At 42.4% G+C, this 19025-nt stretch overlaps 2 protein-coding genes across 2 annotated transcripts in view; one reads left to right on the forward strand and one right to left on the reverse strand.

The window, feature by feature from the left end:
- rtn4ip1 (reticulon 4 interacting protein 1) overlaps nt 1–15797 on the reverse strand; it is a 53822-nt gene extending 38025 nt beyond the window's left edge. The window contains exons 1-5 of the mRNA XM_073055851.1: nt 15263–15797; nt 11063–11214; nt 8307–8375; nt 6692–6816; nt 90–138 (exon numbers count right to left, since the gene is read on the reverse strand). Coding sequence (XP_072911952.1) covers nt 90–138; nt 6692–6816; nt 8307–8375; nt 11063–11214; nt 15263–15536 — 669 coding nt within the window. The 5' untranslated portion in view covers nt 15537–15797. The remainder of the gene's footprint in view (nt 1–89; nt 139–6691; nt 6817–8306; nt 8376–11062; nt 11215–15262) is intronic.
- Nucleotides 15798–15846: 49 nt separating this feature from the next.
- qrsl1 (glutaminyl-tRNA amidotransferase subunit QRSL1) overlaps nt 15847–19025 on the forward strand; it is a 44812-nt gene continuing 41633 nt past the window's right edge. The window contains exons 1-2 of the mRNA XM_073055850.1: nt 15847–15957; nt 17172–17331. Of these exons, the coding sequence (XP_072911951.1) occupies nt 15925–15957; nt 17172–17331 (193 nt within the window). The 5' untranslated portion in view covers nt 15847–15924. The remainder of the gene's footprint in view (nt 15958–17171; nt 17332–19025) is intronic.

Below are 19025 nucleotides of genomic sequence, written 5' to 3' on the forward strand. Positions count from 1 at the left end.
ATTAATTTAACTAGAATATAATAAGTACAATCATTACAATCAATACAAGAATTGAGAATAAATAAAACAAGTTAATAACATTCACTTACCTGAGTAGCAAAGGTACCGATTCCTCCTGATCCTCCAAGGATCAAAACCCTAGATTGAGGAAGATTCAAAAACATTATAAAAACCGATAAACAACACATTCAACATTTCTGGAACTCCTGAATGTTAATGGTCTTGCATGAAATTGCATTGCGTTCGAAACGTTTGCAGTAATCACTTACGAACCGCCCAGTTACACAAAAACGTGAAGAATTGTTAAAGATATTTCAAAACTACCACAGTTTCCATATACTGCCTTGAGACTCATTCTCTCGCAGGTATTTACAGGAAAGCGGGGAAAAAAATCATGAAAAGCTATACATAAACAGACAAAGATTACCGAACAACCAACGTGCAAAAGACAAACTACAAATTTAAAAAGATACTGAGAACATGAGTTGCAAAGACTTCTTGAAAGTGAGTCTGTTAGCCATAGAGTCAGTTCAGAGATTAGATTAAATTTCTAGTTAATGATACCTCCGAATACTGATAATTTAGAAAAATATTATGTTTTGTGGCTAAGCTGTTTCTAAGGTAGTCCCTAATTCACACATATTGGGAAAAATATCAACAACTGCTGACTCTGGATTAGTGGGATTATATTTTATAATTTTGGTGGGATTAAGTTTTATAATTTCACATTCCCATCATATAAAATTCAGTACCAGAAGTGGATATTTAGAAAATGAAGAGAGGTGAGATGGGAGTAAAGAGAAAATTGTCAAGGAACTTCAAAATGACCTCAAGAGGATTCAAAGTAGTAATTTTACAGTAAAAAAAAATAGACTTTAAATGTTCTGCAAAGTCTATCCAGCTCTTCCTTTATGGTGCACTTGAACCATATCTTAAATGCTACTGCTTTGTGTGGTTTTGGTACAGGGTTTATTAATGTGTATGCAATAATACAATTAGTTCTACCATTTCAACAATAATTGAAAAGGAACTGTTTTCTGGCAGAGATAAAGTGAAACTATGTTGATTTTGGAGTACTATTAAGTACACAGCAAGGTTTTTTTTAATTAAATACTAAAGTGCAGATTATTGCAAATTTATTTACCTGCAATACTGAGACAATTTTCATATATCTAAACTACATGTTAATATAATTTTTCCACCTTACCCAATTCAGACAATTGAATCTAATTTCAAAGGATTCTCTTGGGCCTAATCCTGCCTGGATGATTGTAGTTGCTAGGAAATACAGAGATCAATCAGATCCATTTGCTGTCTCCTACTACCAGTACACACATAAACCAGAGGATGATGAATGTTAATCATTGTCTGTGTAACAACATATTGTTCAAAACTACATAGTGTACTCTGATGCTTGAATCTGTTTCAAAGTTGTTGAAATCCATTGAAGTTCAAAGTAAATTTATTATCGTATGTTTAAAACAACGAGCAGGGCAGATGAGACATCCTGCGCATCACAGATCGTGGGGTAAGGGCCAACAAAATGGAGTTAGGTTTAAGTGGAGTGGCCATTGTGGGAGTGGACCAGTGTTAGAGCGGGGGCAGGTGGTGGTGGGGGCTGCAGCAAGAAGAGGCAGAGGCTGTAGGTAGACTTTTCACGTAGTTTTCTTTCCTGTTTTTTGCACAGTCAGAGCAATGGGAATGCCAGGCTGGATAGTGGAAAGCGGAACGTTTCTCCTGTAAGATGTGGGAAGGTAGGGGCACCTCCAGACGAATCGACCCACAGGAAGTGCATCCAGCTGCAGCTTCATGCAGACTGTGCTAAGGAATTGGAGCTGGAACTGGATGAACACCAGATCATTCATGAAGCTGAGAGGTTGATAGACAGGCGATGTAGAAAGGTAGGACATGGATAAGTGGGTGAATGTCAGGAGGGGAAGGGGAATAGGCAGTCAGTGCAGAGTACCCCAGTGGTTGTTCCCCTCAATGACAGATGCTTTGGATACAGATGGAGGGATAACGTAGCAGTGGAAAGCCACAGCAGTCAAGTGTCCAGTGCCAAGTCTAGCTCAGTGGCTCAGAAAAGGGGAGAAGAGGCCAGCTGTAGTGATAGGGAATTCAATGGTTAGGGTGTTCAGTGGACAAAAACAATATTCCAGACGGTATCTTGCCTCCCGGACTTGGATGGAGTCCATAGCATTCTGAAGTGGGAGGGTGAGAAGACAGAGGTTGTAGACCCCGGTCGATACCAATGACTTGAGTAGGAAGGGTGACAAGATCCTGAAAACTCTTCCCCAGGGAGTTAGGTGCTTAGTTAAAGGACAGGACCTCCAGGGTTGTGATCTCAGGACTGCTATCTGTGCCACATGCCAATGAAGCAAGACGAAGGGTCTCGGCTCGAAACGTTGACTGCTCGTTTCCACGGATGCTGCCCGACCGGCTGAGTTCCTCCAGCGTGTTGTACGTGTTGCCTTGAAATGGAGTCTGTAGTTCAGAATCACTTGCAAGGACTCTTTATAATTCAGGTTCTCAGTATTTTTATTTGCACACCGGGTTTCTTCATCAAAAGTACAAAGTAACAATTTATTTTCCAAGTACATGCATGTCTCCACATACAACGCTGAGATCCCTTTTCCTGCGGGCATACTCAGGGAATCTATAGAATAGTAACTGTAAACAGGATCATTGAAAGAGCAGGAGCATAGAAGGTAACAAACTGTGCAAATGTAAATATGAATAAATAGGAATAAATAATGAGAACACGAAGTAGCACCTTAAAGTGAGATCATTGGTTGTGGGAGCATCTCAATAGGTGAGTATAGTTGTCCTCTTTTGTTCAAGAGCCTGATGGTTGAGGGGTAGTAACTGTTCTTGAATCTGGTGCTGCAAATCCTGAGGCACTTGTACCTTCTACCTGATGGCAGCAGCGAGAAAAGAGCATGGCCTGGGCCAAATCCACTACCTTTTGTAGGATTTTCCACTCAAAGGCATTGGTGTTCCCATACCAGGCCATAAAGCAGCCAGTCAGCACACTTTCCACCTCACATCTATAGAAAAAAGGATCAGGTGCTTTCCCAGCATATACAACAAATAAACTCTTCTTGGGCTTCCAGCTGGGTACAGGTATCGATTATAACCAACGTTTCAATGACAAACTCCACCATCTTCATCACGGATGGTGATGCCTGGGCATGTCTAGTTCGATGGTATTCACACCCCTGTAGTCCAACACCCGAATGATTAGTGCTCATCCAATCAGTTTTCCGTTCTCCCACCTTGTTTACAATTGAATTCCAGTTTTTTTCTCAAAGTGAGACCTTCATCTTTGTTAAAGTACTTTTTCTCTAGTTTTATTTCAATGGCTTCCTTCACCAGGCAGTCCCAAAAACCATTGGTGTGGCACAGTAGTTTTGTGTGCCATTGTAGTTACTACTATGGCCATCGCGAATGCAATGTTCTGCTACCATCAATTTCTCTGGGTGACCCAAACAGGTACGCCTCCTGTGCTCCATGATACGTGTTTCCATCACACGTCCCATTTAGACAACATACACTACTCCGCACTCCCAGGGAACACCGTAAACGCCAGCCGACCCGAGTCCCAGGTCATCTCCGGCCTGCGTGAGCTTCTTCATGGGTTTGCGGATGGTATTAATCTGGTATTTCCTCAGGATCTTGGCCGTCCTTCCAGAAACCAAGGAAATACAGGGAAGACAGGCGGTAGTGACGGATTCCTCCACATTTTTAGGTTTCCTGGATTTCCATTGGATTTCCTTCACCTTGTAGCCATTCTGTAGGAACGTTGTGTGTAATCATCTTATTTCCTCAGGGAGACTCTCTGGATCTGAAATAGTTTCCACATGGTTAATCCAAGTAGGAAGAACTGCTGTACATCGGGAGGCATGACGGAGGCTGTTATTGTTGAGGTACAAGTCCGTGTGAGTGCATTTCCCATAGACACCATGTCCAAGGCTACCGTCCGGTTTCCATTGTATTGGAATGTCCAGATGGAACGCACGGTGGAAATGCATATTAAGGAGCACAGGAGGTATATCCATTTGGGTTAGCCGGTGAAATCGGTGGTGGCAGAAGATAACATTTGCAACTGCCGTAGGTTTGACTCCAATGGTACAAAACCACCATGCCATCCCAATGGTTTCTGGGACTGCCTGGTAAAGGAAGCCATTGAAATAAAACTAGAGGAAAAGGATTTTAACAAAGGCAAAGGTCTTGCTCTCAGTAAGAACTGGAATTCAATTGTAAACAAGGTGGGAGATTGGAAACCTGATTGGATGAGAGCTACCAATCAGGAGGAGGTATAAATATCATTGGTCTGGACATGCCCAGGCATCATCCCTGATGAAGGTGGCAGAGTTTGGTATCAAAATATCTGTTATAATCGATACATGTACCCAGCTGGAAGGCCGAGAAGAGTTTATTTGACATCTATAGAGGTTTGTCAAGGTTTTTGATAACATGAGAACCTTTGCAGAGTCCTAAGGAAGTAGAGGCACTACTGTGCTTTCTTTCCAATTATATTTATATGATGGGTCCAGGACAGGTCCTCTGAGATAGTGAGAGCCAGGGATTTAAAGATATTGACCCTCTCCACCTCTGATCGTCCGATGAAGACTGGCTCGTGGATCCCTGGTTTCCCTCTCCGGAAGTCCACAATCAGTTCCTTGGTCTTGCTAACATTGAGTGAGTGGTTGTTGTTATGACACCACTCAGCCAGATTTTCAATCACCTTCCTGTATTCATCGCCATCTCTGATATGGCCCACAATAGTGGTGTCGTCAGCAAACTTGAATACGGTGTTGGAGTTGTACTTAGCCACACAATCATAGGTGTAAAGTGAGTAGATCAGGGGTTCAAAGGGGCTTCTTAGAGCTCAAAGATGCCTACTGGCTGGTTTCCAATTGCAAGTCTCTGAAAGAAAAAATCAGAGATACAGGAGGAGCTGGGCAGCATAGGCAAGGATGGACCAAATGGCCTTGGCTGCACTGCAAGAATCCATGACAAGCAGCAACATCCCCAACAAGTTGTCCACCTGCTGCATTTGATCTCACAGACAATGACAAGCAACACATATTGTCAGTTGAATTTACGTGCTACCTTGAGGTCAGGCCTTAAATTATCCATATCCTCTGTTAAATTATCTTTCCCTTCAGGCCACACCTCAAAACCAGCTGATAATCCATGTTCAAAGTCCAAAAGTTCAAAATAAATTTATCACCAAAGTACATATGTATCATCGTATGCTACCTGAGATTAATTTTCCTGCAGGCATTCACAGGAAATAACCGATTAACCGATTCCAGTTATCTGGGCCATCAGTTAATCAGGACAGCCTCTTATTTGGGACAACTCATAAAGAACAAAAATAAATAGAGAGAAGGGCCAGGATTCCCTTCATTTCATTGGGACACTATGCTGCTTAATTGGGACAGGAGACCATTGCCGAACAGTTTCTAACTAGCGTCAGACACTTGCACTGGTATGGTCGCGAAGTGTTTTTTATAGCGTCCATTATGTGCGTTTGTGTTCAAAAAGCGGTGATTGTTGTCACTGATAGTTGGCAATAAGTAAGAAATAAAACAATTCAGAACTGTTTTGCTACTGCAGTTTCCAGCATTCAGAAAGAGGCAGTGTGAAAATGAAACAATTTCACTACTTCAACAAGTTAGGTCCTGCAAAGAATTTGAAGCTCCTAATTTGCTGACATAGTAAAATCAACAATCATCTTGAATGTTATGATGAGAATAAAGATTTGGAGGATGTAATCGTCAGTGGCATTATGTGAAGGTAGTCCATTATCTGCACTGCGCACAACACGCTGGAGGAACTCAGCAGGTCGGGCAGCATCCGTGGAAACGAACAGTCAACGTTTCGGGCCGAGACCCTTCGTCAGGACTAGGTGTCTGTGTTTGTTCATTCACAGTCAATCAAAAGAACATGATACCCTTCTTCGTTAACTATTAGGAACTAATACACAGTCAAATAGTACTGTAGTAGCATTGATAGTATTTTAATTTGTTCTGTATTTCATTTAAATACATAATTTTTGCAGTTAAACAGCAGTTTGTCTTCTTTATATCTTTTTAACTATTTCCATGAAATGTCGGCTAATTGGGGCTGCCATTTAATTCAGTCAAAATGTAGCAGTCCTGATGTGTCCCAATTAACCAGAATCCATTGAACAAAGAAACACAATATAATCAATGAAGAATTGCACAAAACAAAGACAGACACATAACTAATATGCAAAAGACAACAAACTGTGCAAATATAAAAAAAAGAACAAAATAATAAATAAATATATTGAGAACATTAGATATAGAGTCCTTGAAAATGAGTGGATAGGTTGTGGAATCAGTTCACTGTTGGGTGAGTGAAGTTATCCACTCTGGTTCAAGGGCCTGATGGTTGAGGGGTAATAACTATCCTGAACCTGGTAGTGTGGGACTTGAGGCTCCTGTACCTCATTCCTGATGGCAGCAGCGAGAAGGGAGCATGGCCTGGGCGGTGGTGGGGGTGTGGTCCTTGATAATGGATGCTTCAGCACTCACTGTAGGTGTGGTCAGTGGTGGGGTGGCCTCTACCTGCAATGGACTTCAGCCCTCAGCTGTATGCTCCAAAAGCAGCAGGAAACGTGCCATTTACCACACACGAAGAATGAAGCCGACATTACCGTTTCCCTCTGCAGTTATCTTTGTTCAGTCCTCCAGTGTTCACCAGGGCCGACCACGTCGTCAGAGCCACGTAGGGTAAAGCTGCAGCTTCACTGTGACCGAGGGCTTTTGGCTTATGGGACACCTAATGAGAACAAACCCTCGGGTGAGAAGAGTGAACCAAGTTTTAAACATGAAAGCTTGTCGAGCAAATTCACAGCAACACACACAAAATACCGGAGGAACTCCAACGGTCAGGCAGAATCTATTAAAGTGTTTCAACTGAAGTGTCATTGCACCAAGTGAACTGGGTCAAAGGGTCATCTCCTCAAATATAAATATCTCTACCTATTGCATTGTTCAGACTACTAATGATTATGCTTAATTAGTGGAACTGTAGTTGTTACACAAACTCTACCTTGGAGTTTAAAATGAAACAGCCATGCCAATTAAAGGCCACAGATGTAGATTAGCGTCAGCCTCAGGGAAATCTCCCAGCACAAATCATCACAGGATCAGATGCCCTATTACATTCTTGCAAATTGTCCCAGATTTTGCTGGTAACTGGCAGTGTTCCACACAGAACCAGGTTAGGCTTGAGTCTACTGACTACAGTAGGGATTGTATAATTGCACAAAGGACAAGACAAGTTCATTTTTAAGTAATCTTTGCATAGTTTTTAATTTTAGCTTTTTAATTTTTAGGTACTGTTACTTTTTATTCTGAAAATGTTTGATCCACTTTAAACTTCCTGAAAAGTTCGGGAATATTTGGGAATTCAGAGCTGCAGATGGGGGAGCTGCCAAGTGTTTTACCTTTCAAGGGAGTTTTGGGGTTTGGTGGCTCTGCTATTGCTCAGAGCACACCTCTGGAGTCCAAGGTGCTTCAAGCCAGAAAGGTAGACACTCTGCATCATGGCCAGGTACATGTGAGCATGAGCTCACAGAGCTGGGCCAACAAGATTTGCCCCGGCCTTTCGGTATGTCCTGGAGCCTTTAAGACTGCATAACTGTTGGGTGGGAACTGCAAGCAATTAAATGGCGAGCCACTTTATTAGGTACATCTACACACCTGCTCGTTAACGCAGGTATCCAATCAGCCAATCGCGTGGCACCAATTCGTGCACAGAAGCATGCAGACACGGTCAAGAGGCTCAGTCGTTGTCCAGGCCAAACATCAGAATGGGGAAGAAATGTGATCTCTCTGACTCTGACTGTGGAATGATTGTTGATGCCAGACGGTAAGGTTTGAACATCTCAGAAATTGCTGATCTTCTGGGATTTTCACGCACGTTTACAGAGAATGGTGTGATTTTTAAAAAATCCAGTGAGCAGCAGTTCTGTGGCTGAAACTTCTTGTTAATGAGAGAGGTCAGAGCAGAGTGGCTAGCCTAGTTCAATCTGACAGGAAAGCAACAATAACTGAAATAAACAAGCGTTACAACAGTGTTGTGTGGAAAAGCGTCTCTGAATACACAACACACCAAACCTTGAAGCAGATGGACTACAGCAGCAGAAGACCAGGAACATTCACTCAGTGGTCGCTCTTTAGCCACAAGAGGTACGTACTAAAGAGTCAACCGTGTGTATATGACCATTCCGCATGACAAATCGATCATCTGCTCTCTCAGCTTACCTCATTTGCACTTGCTACCACAAATTCTGCCAGCGTTCCCTGTTTCCAGGGCGGAACAGCTGCCCATACCTGAAACAGAAGCAAAGAATCTATCTGAAATTGCTTTTGTGAGATTCTGTGAAAATTATCAGTGGCAACTCACAATGCCATAATTCCATTAACAGAGCGAAGCTTTGACAAGCATAATGAGGCAGAAATAGGCATCTGTAATTGACAGAGAAATTGTCACATCCTGTGCTTCTGCAAAAGGTTCATTTTCCCAGCATTTATACCCTGGGTATGTATGTCCATGATGATAAACCAGAACGTATCCAAAGGCCAAAGAGAGCAAATATTTTATGACACTAAAATCTGTAAAGTGAAACCATTTTTGTTCTGCCTTTCATGACATCAAGATGTCCCAAAGCATCTTACAATCAATTGTTTACTGCTGAAGTATTGTTACACTTAGTAAATACCATCCTCAGTACAGTATGCATCACTTACAAAATGTTTTGCAAATATTCACAGAGCCTACTCTTGACCTGAAACTGGGAATCTGAAAATAAAAGCAGAACATACTGAGAAAAACTCAGTAGTCTAGACAGTGTCTGTGTAAGGAAAAACAGAATTAATATTTCAAGTTGAAGTCCCTTCATCAGAACAGTGGTGATGGATTACACCCACTCCTAATTCCCACCATTCATGTCAGTGCGTGATTGACCAGAAACATTAACTGTCTCACCATTTGTGTAAATTAACTCAGGTCTTTCAAATACTTTCTGCCTTTATTTCGGATTTCCAGCATGGCCCCCGATGGTGCCCTTGGTTGTGTCCTTAGATCCTGTTTGAGGGTCAGCTTCAATATAAGGTTCAAACATTCTTTAAGAAGACTATTGTTGTCCTGGTACTTCAGATAACGTGCCTTAATGACTACCACCCGACGGTGCAACAGGAAGTGCTTTGAGAGAAGGGTCATGACACACATTAACTCCACCCTTCCAGACAATCTGGACCATCTGCAACTCCCTTACTGCTGCAAAAAGCCAATGGTGAACATCATCTCCCCTGGTCCTACACTCGTCTCTGGAGCATCTGGACAATAAAGTCCCCGGTATTAGACTACTATTTATTGACTACAGCTCCTCCTTCAGTACTCCAGTTGCCAAACAACATAATCTCTGGTCTCCCAGATCTGGGACTCAACAGCGCCCTTAGCAACTGGGCCCCTGAGTTCCGGACCAATTGACTGCAATCAGTAAGGTAGGCAGAGGTGGTGTGACCATTTACAACGCCAGTGCCCCGCAAGGCTGCGTCCTCAGCTCCACACTCCATTCCCTATACACTGACGACTGTGTGGCCATTCTGTCCTAACTCCATCCACGAGTTTGCAGATGATACCGCTGTAGGGGTCAGTATCTCGAATAACGAGGAGGAAGAAGATAGACGAATAACGTGGAGCCATGACGCACCCTACCCCTTAACGTCAGCGAAACAGAAGAGTTGGCCATTGACTTCAGGAAGTTGTGGGGTGGGGGCGGGGCTCTTTACGACAACTGTGCTGAGGTCGAGAAGCTCGAGAGCCTCAGGTTCCTCGTAGTGAACACTATCTGTCCTGGTCCAACTATATAGAAACCATGACTAAGAGAGCTCAACAGCACTTTGACTTCCTCATCAAAGAAATTCGTCACGTCCCCGCAGACGTTCACAGATCTTTATCAAGTAGCCTTCCAGATGCACTGTGGTTGGTATGGCAACTGCTCTGCAAAGTTGTGGACACAGCTCAGCACATCACGGACACCAGACCCTTCTCCATGGACTTCGTCTACAGTTCACATTACCTCAGGTAAGCAGCCAGCATAATCAAAGAGGAGGCAAAGAGTGGGAATAAAGGGAGCCTTTTCTGATTGGCTGCTGATGACAAGAGGTGCCTCACAGGGGTCAGCATTGTGACTGCTTCTTTTTACGTTGAATGTCAATGATTTGGCTGACAGAATCGATGGCTTTGTGGCCAAGTTTGCGGCCAATACAAATACAGGTGGAGGGGCAGGTAGTGTTGAGGAAGCAGGGGGGCTGTGGCAGGACTTGGACAGATTGGGAGAACGGGCAAAGAAGGGGCCGATGGAATACAGAGTCGGGAAATGTACAGTCATGAACTTTGGTGGAAGGAATAAAGGCGTAGACCCGTTTCCAAATGGGGAGAAATTTCAAAAATTCAAGGTGCAACAGGACTTGGGAGTCCTTGTGCAGGATTCCCTGAAGGTTAACTTGCAGGTTGAGTCTGCGGTGAGGAAGGCAAATACAATGTTAGCATTCATTTCAAGAGGACTAGAATATAAAAGCAAGGATGTAATGCTGAGGCTTTATAAGGCACTGGTGATGCCTCACTTGGAGTATTGTGAGCAGTTTTGGGCCCCTTATCTAAGAAAGGATGTGAGGATGTGCTGATATTGGAAAGGGTTCAAAGCAGGTTCATGGAAAAGACTTATCATATAAGGAGTGTTAAATGATATTCATTTAAAACCTTCTTCACTGAAACAGATTAAATCATTATTATCTCATTGCTGTTTGAGTAACCTGCACCAAAAACATACTTAATTTGCTGTGAAGCGGTCTTGTCACATCTAGAGGTCATGAAAGGCACTATGAAAATGCAAGTTCTCTCTGACCCTCATATCCCTTTTATAATGTAGGTCAAGAAAAAATATAACCAACGTTTAATGTGCTCAGACACAACATTCTCTCAGGCATATCAAGAAACAAAATCCAGCAGCTACCTGATCTCCAGGTTTAAAATAAGATACATCCAGTCCAGTTTCCATGATGACACCAGAGACATCACGACCCAAAATCAAAGGAAATTCACTCCCGGTAGATTTTAAATGTAAGGGGTCACGTTTCACTCTTAGCGCAGTAGCACCATAACCATCTTTAAGACACAACGAACATGCAGACTGTTGGTAACGGCAAAGAGACTCACCAAAAACCCCAGGCATCAGTTGCAATCATGATGCAAATTAAGAATTCATTTGAGAAAAAGTAAAACAAAATTTCAATCAGTAATCAGACTCTTTCACCGAAAGGCATTGGAACAGTGTAATGCACGACATAGCTTGAATCAAGTGTGAAATTTGTTATTTTCTGAAAATTAAGTTGTCCTTTTAATCTTATAGATTTGAATTGAGACTGTTTAATGGAACCACTGACACAGCACAAAGGAACAAGCATTAAGCCCGAAACTGACACATGGATTAGAGAAAGGGTGGAGTGAGAAGAAGTGATAGCCGCAGGCATTATTCTCCTTTTCAACACAGGGAATGAAATTTTTCCAAGTTTCCACTGAGTGCAAGAACAGCAACTGGTCACCTTACTCCTCGTCTGGTCTGAACTCTTTTGCACTCATAATTACTATGTAGCTTTCACTAACTACAGTTAGTCATCCTCAGATTTAAGATTAACAATTGAGCTGAGTTCAAATATCAACTGTGGAAGGGAGTTTCTATGTACCTGCTTGTTCAATCAGTATTCACAATATAAACAGTATCATCCAATACAAACAACCTTGAGATAATACAAAGGCCGAGTAAGTCTCCTTCTTCCCTCCACGTTGTAACACTAGCAAGAGAAATGAAACACTGAGTAGAATTCTCCCTAGATGAGCTTTCTACCCCAAAGCCAGTAGTAAGCTTGTAGGGCCATTTGGCTCTCACCTTACAAAGCACTAGGAGAAACTTGCTTCCTGTAACACAACTATTTTGGGAAGACAATGGGTTCCACTTGTACTCCAACAGGATTTGAAGAGCAGAGTTACAATCTGACTTGGGAGTTGCTTACACAATGCAGGTAATAACAGACACCATGTCACGGAGACATCGCTCACTTTTTACAGCAGCCCAGACACCCCTTCTGAAATCCAGAAAAATCTAAACACAATTTCTGAAATTTCAGACAGTAAAAGATACCAAATTTGGTTGAAAGCCAAGAAGGAGCTAAAGTTGTTCCATTGTTCATGACGGCTAGCAAGGCCAGGCCACAAAGCCTGACTTCAGTTGCGGGGGAAGGTATTAAAGGGAAATCAGAGAGACAAGGTCTACCATCACTTGGATAATGAAGGCCTAATCAGGAATAGCCAGCATGGTTTAGTGCGTGAGAGATCACGTCTGACAAATCTGTTGGAGATTTCCAAAGAGGTAACTAAGGGGATATAAGAAGGTGGGGATGTGGATGCTGTCTAGGTAGGCTTCAGTAAGGCCTCTGACAAGGTCCTGCAGGTCAGGCTGACCTGGAAGATCAGGTCACATGGGATTTGGGGAACTGGCGAGGTGGATTCAGAATTGGGATCCCTCAGGAGTCAGTGGTGGGACTGCTGTTATTCATTTTGTGCGTACTCATTTGGATTTGAATGTTCATGGCAAAATTAGCAAGTTTGTTGATGATACTAAATTCATGTGTGTGTGGGGGGGGGGGGTGGAATCTTGTTGATAGTGATCAGGACCTCTATAATGAATACAGAGATCTTGATCAGTTAGGGAGATGGACTGAGAAATGGCAAATGGATTTCATAGAACATAGAACAATACAGCACAGTACAGGCCCTTCGGCCCACAATGTTGTGCCCACCCTTAAACCCTGCCTCCTGCATATCCTCCCCCCCACCTTAAATTCCTCCATATACCTGTCTAGTAGACTCTTAAACTTCACTAGTGTATCTGCCTCCACCACTGACTCAGGCAGTGCATTCCACGCACCAACCACTCTCTGAGTAAAATACCTTCCTCTAATATCCCCCTTGAACTTCCCACCCCTTACCTTAAAGCCATGTCTGCTTGTATTGAGCAGTGGTGCTCTGGGAAAGAGGTGCTGGCTATCCACTCTGTCTATTCCTCTTAATATCTTGTACACTTCTATCATGTCTCCTCTCATCCTCCTTCTCTCCAAAGAGTAAAGCCCTAGCTCCCTTAATTTCTGATCATAATCCATACTCTCTAACCCAGGCAGCATCCTGGTAAATCTCCTCTGTACCCTTTCCAATGCTTCCACATCCTTCCTATAGTGAGGCGACCAGAACTGGACACAGTACCCCAAGTGTGGCCTAACCAGAGTTTTATAGAGCTGCATCATTACATCGCGACTCAAACTCTATCCCTCGACTTATGAAAGCAAACACTCCATAAGCTTTCTTAACTACCTATCTACCTGTGAGGCAACTTTCAGGGATCTGTGGAATGTACCCCCAGATCCCGCTGCTCCTCCACACTACCATGTATCCTGCCATTTGCTTTGTACTCTGCCCTGGAGTTTGTCCTTCCAAAGCGTACCACCTCACACTTCTCCGGGTTGAACTCCATCTGCCACTTCTCAGCCCACTTCTGCATCCTATCAATGTCTCTCTGCAATCTTCCACAATCCTCTACACTATCCACAACACCACCAACCTTCGTGTCATCTGCAAACTTGCCAACCCACCCTTCTACCCCCACATCTAGGTCATTAATAAAAATCACAAAAAGTAGAGGTCCCAGAACCGATCCTTGTGGGACACCACTAGTCACAACCCTCCAATCTGAATGTACTCCCTCCACCATAACCCTCTGCTTCATGCAGGCAAGCCAATTCTGAATCCACCTGGCCAAACTTCCCTGGATCCCATGCCAGTGGTTAGTGAGGTTATACTTGCGAGGATCGTGCCTAGTTTTGGTCCTCCGCTATAGGATAAACATCGTCAAGCTGGAGAGGACGCAGAAAAGAATTAGAGGAGCCCGAGTTGTAGAGAGGGGTTTTTATTCCTTGGAGGGCAGGAAAATTAATGGTGACCTCGTGGAAGTTTATAAAATCACGAAGGTATCCATACGATGGACAGCCATTGGCTTTTCCTCAGGGTTGGGGAGTCTCAAAACTAGAGGGCAAACGATAAGAAGGGAGAGATTTAAAAGAGAACTGAGAGGTAACTGAGAGGGTAGTGAGTACTTGGATGAGCTGCCAGAAGAAGTGTTTGCGGCAGATGGAACTGCAGCACTGAGAAAGCATTTGGATAGGTACATGGAGGAGAGAGGCGTCAAGAGGGTAGTGTTAGACAACCAGGACTAGCAGGGAGGATGCTGTGGCCAGCATGGTCCAGTTGGGCGAAAAGGCCTGTTTCCTTGCTTTTTTTACTCTATGACTATATTGCACTCTCTTAGGTACACACCATATTCAGTCAGCTTCATATTAGCTACTTTATAGATTAAAAACATTTCTGTAGCCGAATCGTGATCATATTACTGCTTGCCTATCAGGCGAAGGCAGTGCGGAGTTAGGGAGATGACAACAAAAGAAACCTACAGCAAAAATTATTTCTCAATAACAAACATTCGCCATAACAATCAAACACAGCCACTCTCAGAAATGTTAAATTGAAACAAGTTCAGTTTTATGAAAATACTCAATTACAGTTCAGCACTTTCCAATCCTTGCAATATTCCATGGGCCATCAATCTCCCTACACATCAGTAATTGCATCAGCCCCAAATTACCTTCACACTCAGGCTTTCATTAATGTTCAGTTAATTGGCTTGGTAGCAAGCAGAGATGAGAAGACAAGGAGATAGAAAAGCTGGGTTGCAAGCACTATTTTAATGCTGTGTAGGATTCTGTGTTTTTTTTTACCTGACAAGCCACAAACAAGAACAGAAACGGAAAAAATAACTTAACAGCAACCACTTCATGAAAAACATTGATCATTTACAAATTATACTGGCAAACATTAATTATATTGATACACATCAGTTTGCTTACACAGTATGACCCTTACTGTATGAATCTACTCACATTACCATGATTTGCCAAAATATTAAAGTAGTTTAAAAGTATACAACAGGCCCACCCCAAAATATTCTAAGTTTCACCATGTCCAAATTTACAATAATAGGCACATTTGTAACATAAACCATTTTAAGATAATTAGCATTTTTAACTTTACCATAAAAACATGAACTTACTTCTCATGAAAATGTCAATTGGATTTAAGCTGCAAGCATGAACTTTTATTATAACTTCATTGGGGTAGTGTATGATTGGAAAGGGAGAATTTTTTGTCAAACGCAGCATACTGTTATTCCCATACTTATCTATCACCCAGGCTGGCATTACTGTCTGCCTGCATGAAGAAGTGGTAATCTTTCTACAAAAACACTGGATTAAAACATTTCCTCCGATTCTTGCTGACGTGCCTAAAGATCCACTACCAACTTTTCTACTCACAAAATGCAACATGATGAGGGACGTAACCAAACTGTGAAATTGTAGGTATATCAAACGCTGGATTTACCAGTGATCACTTACACAACCTCTTGTCTAAACTAAAATTCCCAACAATAGACTTTCGCAGCAGACTTTATACAGAAGCTCACACATTCTAGGTGTAGTGTAAAGCCGATAACCGTGTTCAGTGTCTGCACTGTTAAAGTCTGTCTTGGACGTACCACTTTACCTAATGCCAAGCTTCCTGTACCCACTTCCTCGACCTCAGTGACCTCCAGCAGACATCCAATCAAACGCCACTTCCTACGGGCCGCGTCCAATCAGCGGAGTCGTTGTTGCCGGGTTCCTGACAAACAACCTGCATGGCGGCGGTCATAGGAACCGGTTGGTGAGAAGGTGAATGGTGACTATGAGAGGCTGGAATCTGCGGGAGGTGAGCGTCCACACTCCGCCGCTCTTCACCTCATCGTCGCTGGGGCCGGCTCAGCCGCTCGCAACAACTGCACTTCCCCGTTTCTCGTTCACCGAACGAGAAAATCTCTCACTGCCCTAGTATTCCTCCGATCCAACATCTCTCCCCACTGTCTCTGTCCTATTCCCTCTTCACCCTGCCCGCGTCCCCTCTTCTGACGCATCCCCCAGAATTGTACAGAGATTTTATGAGTACCCATTTTCAGAATCGGATGCGATCACATAGAGACAAGTTCTGTGTCCGCAGAAGGCAGTACTGCTTCACTTGCTTGTTTTCTGGTTGAGGAATTGTCCTTCACTGAGAAATTGAGAGTGGCCCATACTCGCAGAGGTTTACAAAACAAGTGTAATTATATTGCAGCATAAGAATCTGTAAGCAACTGACAGGATTGATGCATAAAGGTTATTTCTCCTACCTGGAGAATCTAGAACTCGTAAGGTTTCATCTCAGGATATGAGCTGCAGTTTTTTCTTAAATTCAAATGGCTGGAAATTCTCCTTTATGAATGTGAATGCATCATCGTTGAGTACACTCAAGGTTGTTATTATGCAACAAATCACACAAGCTGCTGGATTTGTTATGGGCTTATTCTTGGTTTTGAGAGGCTGGATAAACTTGGTTTGTTTTCTCCAGAGCAGGTGGAGGCTGAGGGGAGATCTGATAGAGGCTTATAAGATTATGAGAGGCACAGGTAGAGTAGACAAGGAGTGTCTGGTTTCCAAGAGTTGAACTGTCTCAGACCAGAGGGCATGCATTCAAGGTGAGAAAGCTCAGGGTTCAAAGGGGTTGTGAGGGGTAAGCTTTTCACTCACAGAGTGGTGGATGCCTGGAATGCGCTGCCTGGTATGGTGGCAGAGGCAAATACATGCTGGTTTGGCACAACATTGTGGACTGAATGGCCTGTTCCTGTGTTGTACTGTTCTATGTCTCTGTCTAAACGATGGGCCTCATGGCCAATTTCCCCCTTTTTAAGAAATCTAAAATCATCCACTTTAAAATTTGTATATGTAGTGATAGAATGCTGGGGACTTAAATAAAAACCTTTTTGGGAAATGGCTACTATGAAACCTCATTGGATAGAAGAAAATTAAGCTTTTAGATGGTGTTTTCTTATCCTATCCATGTTAATATGTAAGGTTAATGTAGCCTATTAACATGCATTATTAAAATTGTAGGTTTCCCTGGCTTTAAGGCAAGGGCGAATTAGTCCGACTGAGCTGTGCCAGAGATGTCTGTCTTTAATCAGGAAAACAAAAGTTTTGAATGCCTATATTACTGTCACTGAGGAGCAAGCCCTGAAACAGGCTGCAGATGCAGAGGAAAGACTGCAGAGAGGTAATTTCAAAACTTATTCCCAACTTCATTGCATGAACATTTCTTTCATATACACTTGATACACCTTTCAAAACTTGCCATCTTATGTTTTGGGAACAAGCCATGTTTTCACTTTATCCATGTTTGACTGAGCGCAGTTTTAATTTTCACTTTGTTTTCTGTGACCGTGCTTGTCAAAATAAAAGGTTCACATGCAAAATGCTAGATGAACTCAGCAGGACAGGCAGCATCTATGGAAGAGTAAACAGTCAACGTTTCACGCTGAGATCCTTCATCAGGATATTTGATACTAATGTTTCTAATCAATTTATTTACTAGTCATTGAGACTTCAATTATTAATACTAATTTTACATATGCTTAAAGTAACTGCAGATGAAATGCAGAAATGTTAGAAGAGAGAAAAGCTCCTTTGTGTTGTAACATTTATGACAAAGGATCAGTCGAATTAATTACTTTTCTAAAGCAGCCCTGTTTTTCATTTGCAAGTGTAACGGTCCCAGGAGACAATTAACTGGATAATACGTTTCTTTGTAGTGTTAGTTCTAAAAGAAATGTTGACCGAAGCAACAGAAAAAAAAACAGCATCTTCTAATTACACTGCACAAAATTTTATTCACGCCGGTATCTTTCACATCTTTATGAAAAGGCAGGCAGAACTTCATCAAAGCTCAGAAGCTCCGCTAATGTAGCGCTCACTGTAACTATTTGAACCCTCAGTCCTGTTGTGAGGCTTGAAGCCACAACTGTTCATTCTTTTAAGCAAAAAGCTGGAATGCCAGTAACTAAAAATCATGTGAGAATAAACTTACTAGAATCATAAGTGACACACACAAAATGCTGGATGAACTCAGCAGGCCAGGCAGCATCTATGGAAAAGAATACAGTAGACATTTCGGGCCGAGCCCCTTCACCAGTCCTGCTAAAAGGTCTCGGCCAGAAACATTGTCTGTACTCTTCAATAGGTGCCTGACCTGCTGAGTTCCTCTAGTATTTTGTGTGTGTTGCGTGGATTTCCAGCAACTGCATATTTTCTTGTTTGTGATTAGAACCATAAATGGACTGTTAAAGTTTTAATAAAGTTGTGCAGAGAGAAAAAAATAATTTATGGAGACAGATGCAAGTGCCTTGCAGTCAGAAATTGGGGAATTTATAATCGGAAATATAGAAATAGCAGAACAATTAACTATATAGTTTAATTTGTCTTCACGGAAGAGGACACAAGTAACCTCCCAGAAATTGCTAAGAAAACAAGAAAAAAGTGAAAAGAATTCAAAGAATTTAGCATCAGTCAAAAAAAGTTCTAAAGAAATTAACCACACTAAAAATCCCCATGAGCTGATGATCTGCATCCTAAATATTGAAAGAGTAAGTATAGAACTAATAGATGCATTGGGTGTCACCTTCCAAGCTGCCTTGGATTTCTGCAGAGTAGAGGGTGGAAAATATAATCCCAATATTTAAAACAGGAGAGAGGAAAAACTGAAATACAAATTAATAAAGGCTAACTTGAAGTGGGAAAAATGCCGATTGAAAATTATAAAAAAAATAAATAGGCATCCGTTAGTCTCGAGAGACCATGGATTTGCACCGTGGAAAGTTTCCAGGGCATAGGCCTGGGCAGGGTTGTATGGGAGAACGGCAGTTGCCCATACTGTGAGTCTCCTGTCTCCACGCCACCGATGTTGTCCAAGGG

Source organism: Hemitrygon akajei, chromosome 9 (genome assembly GCF_048418815.1).
Source record: "Hemitrygon akajei chromosome 9, sHemAka1.3, whole genome shotgun sequence".
In the NCBI taxonomy this organism is placed as follows: Eukaryota; Metazoa; Chordata; class Chondrichthyes; order Myliobatiformes; family Dasyatidae; genus Hemitrygon; species Hemitrygon akajei.